Source organism: Limulus polyphemus, unplaced genomic scaffold, assembly GCF_000517525.1.
Source record: "Limulus polyphemus unplaced genomic scaffold, Limulus_polyphemus-2.1.2 Scaffold4871, whole genome shotgun sequence".
Taxonomy (NCBI): domain Eukaryota; kingdom Metazoa; phylum Arthropoda; class Merostomata; order Xiphosura; family Limulidae; genus Limulus; species Limulus polyphemus.
This window is the reverse complement of record NW_013670481.1, coordinates 35,178-38,969: the sequence shown is the minus strand read 5'-3', so window position 1 is coordinate 38,969 and position 3,792 is coordinate 35,178. Positions and strand designations below refer to the sequence as shown.

Here is a 3,792-nt window from a genome sequence, read left to right as displayed (position 1 = left end):
AAATTTACCACAAAGTTTCCATTATGTTGATAAACATGAATCTTACCACAAAGTTTCCATTATGTTCATAAACATGAATTTCTCCATTCTGCATTCCAAACAAAAGAAACTTTCCATCTGGTGACCACTGAAGAAAACAACAACATAACAAATAATTATATCAGATGTAATAACAGTATTCCACGACTACTGTTTAACTAATGAAAAGGACAGATGTTATGATTTTAAAAATGAAAATTAAATAACATGCTCTTTCCCACAATGTTTACTAATCTATAAGAAACATTCTTATGAATGTAAAAAAAAAATCATTAAAATACTTGAGAAAGTCAGAACACTCTTCAACAGCTTTCTAGTAATCCACTATTAGTTTATTTCAAAATGGTAGAAATATTATTTTTTTATTTGAGCCTAACAGCCACATCTCTCTTTACCATACCTCTACAGAAGTCAAGTGTATTCCTTTCAATTCCTTCCCCCATATACGGTTTCCATCCACAGAGCCAACAATCACAGCACCTGAGGAATGTTAAGTCATGTTATTAGCAGATTCAGAATTAAAAGTTTCTAACCAGTAATTTAAATAATAAAAATCTTTGGAATATAAGGCCTTTTCTAGCACAGGTTTAAAAATCTATTACATGAAACTTGAATTTCAGATTTTCATTCAAAATGGTTAGCTTTCCACCTACTTACCCATCTAGGAGTACTGTCCTGTCAGGACAACTCTCCAATATAACTGATAAATCCGCCATTCCACGAAAATACAAACTAAAAACTTGAGATACATTTTTATGTTTTTAGGCTTAACTCCACTGTTAGTTTACCACAATCTCTGAAACATCATTTAATCCCCTTTCACGTCTAGCTTTCATTTAGATGTGCATACACTATACAGTTTCCCTTATAGGACAACCTTTCCTCCCCCATCATAGCATTTTATAGAACTGACATTATTAAAAACTGTTCTACTAAATCACTTGTTATATTCAACAAAAACTTATTCCTCAAAAAGTGAAAAGAGCATCCTATACCTGAACTTTGAGAATTAATTCCAACTAAAATGTGTAATACTTCACTAATATCAACACTTGGAACGGACATTCTTTACCTGTGATAACATGGATGTGTGTATATGTGTTTTTGTACAGTAAAAGTATGTATACAGGTTGATTTATGTAAAAGTAATGGTAAGGATATTAAACTTTATCCTTATCTGACTGAAGGTTTTGTTTTTACTTATATTATTTACTGTGAAAGAGTTACTGAAGGTATATTTTAATGAATATTATTTACTGTGAAAGATTGACTGAAGGTTTGTTTTTACTTATATTATTTACTGTGAAAGACTGACTGAAGGTTTCTTTTTACTTATATTATTTACTGTGAAAGATTGATTGAAGGTTTCTTTTTACTTATATTATTTACTGTGAAAGACTGACTGAAGGTTTGTTTTTACTTATATTATTTACTGTGAAAGACTGACTGAAGGTTTCTTTTTACTTGTATTATTTACTGTGAAAGATTGACTGAAGGTTTGTTTTTACTTATATTATTTACTGTGAAAGATTGATTAAAGGTTTCTTTTTACTTATATTATTTACTGTGAAAGATTGACTGAAGGTTTCTTTTTACTTATATTATTTCCAGTGAAAACTATGTATATTTACCATCTTCATACACAATACAGATTTTTTGACCATCAGAATTCCAAGCCATCCCCCTGACCACACTCTTGTTCCTGTTGTTGATCATCTCTTCATACCAGGAACCTACAATAAGAACTTTACTATTACGTTTCTTTCATCTTAAAAATATCTTATTCATAAAATCTTTTATTTTTCATCCATTACATCTTTTGCTTATCATCATTAGATATAAAGACACAAGGTAGTGTGTTATGTGGCCAAAAAAACCTGCTGCAGGACATACTGTGTTATTAACAGGAGTTAGTTTAGCGATTTTCTGCCTTCTGTAGCTCAGACTGTGTTAATCCAAACTACCACACATTTTCTGTGAATATACACTACTAGACTCTAACTTCACATATCAAATTTCAAGGCAATCAATTAAGAAATATCTGAGATATAACATCTCCAATTTTGATTGAGTTTCTTCCTTCTTTTTTTTTCGCCCCAAAAGTACAAAAACTTTATTTGATAGAAAACATAATTATCTTTTATGAATTATTTTCAAATTTGATACACTGATAGATCTTTTCAACTTACAATTAGAAGTCTCATTTGCTGTAAATATAAGCCACATGTGCAAAGTTATTCAGCAAAAATTTGCATGCACACCTACACAAAAAGTCACTAAAGCTTCACCTAAGAGTAAGAGTGGACCGTTTTTAGTTTTTATGATTTGGATTAAAGATAGCTGACTTTGAGCAGCAAAACTATAAGGTGAAAGGACATGCAGATACTTAAGTATTGGTTAGGCCATGCAAACTACATTATTTGTTTCTAGCTCAAGTTTTCAAAAGAATCATATGGGTGGATTGTTATCATTCATTATTCATCGCCAACTTTTCAGCACAAATTTACTAAATTTTATGCAATTATCCTAATTAAAAAACATTTAGTGTTAAGTGATATTAGTTTAAGCAATTATCATAAATAATGATGCTTTATACAGCTGTACTGAATGCACGAGGGTGATAACAAGAAGCTGTTAATCTAAATTCCATGGCGTTACTATAAAGAAGGCTGTTAACAGTGTTTTAGAGAGGAAAAACTACCACCATATATTTTAAAAAATCTGGTTGGTTCTGTAAAGTAAAGGTCTGTTCCAGTAATAGAGATGCAATCTTAAAGTTAATGTGGGTTACAATCGAGTATCACTTTCTCACTTGCTGGTGTGTATTGACAAAAAAGTCATATCATCAAATATTTTGTTTAACTCACCATTATGCCTCAAGTTGAACAAATAGCGTGGCCTGGATAATTAATGAATGAATATTTGCTGTAAAATTCTTATCAATACTATAAATGTAGCTACCAGTTTGGCCACCAATTCCATTAAGCCACAAACTCAATCCTTTTTTGTCCTTACCTTTTCTTCACACCCAAGATATTTTTGATTAGATTGTATTTACTGTCTACAATATTTTATATTTATTATGTATAAGGGCTTGTGTATATTACCCATTAGGCCTTGTACTTATTATCAATTAGATCTTGTACTTATATATAGAAAAATATATGGCTTCTTACAAATGTCAAGCACACAAACAGCTCAAGTTTCAAGAGTAGCTTTAAAGTACATTAATGAAGATAAGACTTTGTGAAAGATAGACTCTGAACAATGTTAAAGATAAATATAGCTTATTTTCAAGGTACAAAATAAGTCAGTCATGGTAGAAACAGATAAGATGGTTCTGTAATTACTCCTCACTTTTGTTTAAACAAGTAATTAAAATTTATTATTATTGAAAGTCATCTAGAGCAGAGCTTGGTTAAATGTGATGTAGGTGTATCCAAGATAGAATAAAATAGGTAGTTATGGAAATAATGTTGCCACTTGTTAAGGGTGTTCACTGCATTCAAGTTGTTGACATTACACAAAGTGATGGCCCTTAATGTGGTTTATACCTGCACTCAATAAATTACACAGGCCTGCAAATTTAAACTTCATAAAAGTTGTTTTGGTTTTAATAACAGATTTTCCATAATTCAGCTATGCAGATTTCAAAAATAATATTCATTTTTTTTTATCGTGTAAGGACTTTTTACAAATCAGCAAAAAGGTAAAAACTTACTTAGATCAAATTATTATTTCGTTTACCACAAT

General features: G+C 30.3%; 1 protein-coding gene across 1 annotated transcript in view; it reads right to left on the bottom strand.

The window, feature by feature from the left end:
* Positions 1–3,792, bottom strand: part of LOC106471804 (WD repeat-containing protein 35-like) — a 38,684-nt gene that overhangs the window by 29,043 nt on the left and 5,849 nt on the right. Inside the window, 3 exon segments of the mRNA XM_022400412.1 lie at positions 47–127; positions 440–519; positions 1,671–1,772. Of these exon segments, the coding sequence (XP_022256120.1) occupies positions 47–127; positions 440–519; positions 1,671–1,772 (263 nt within the window).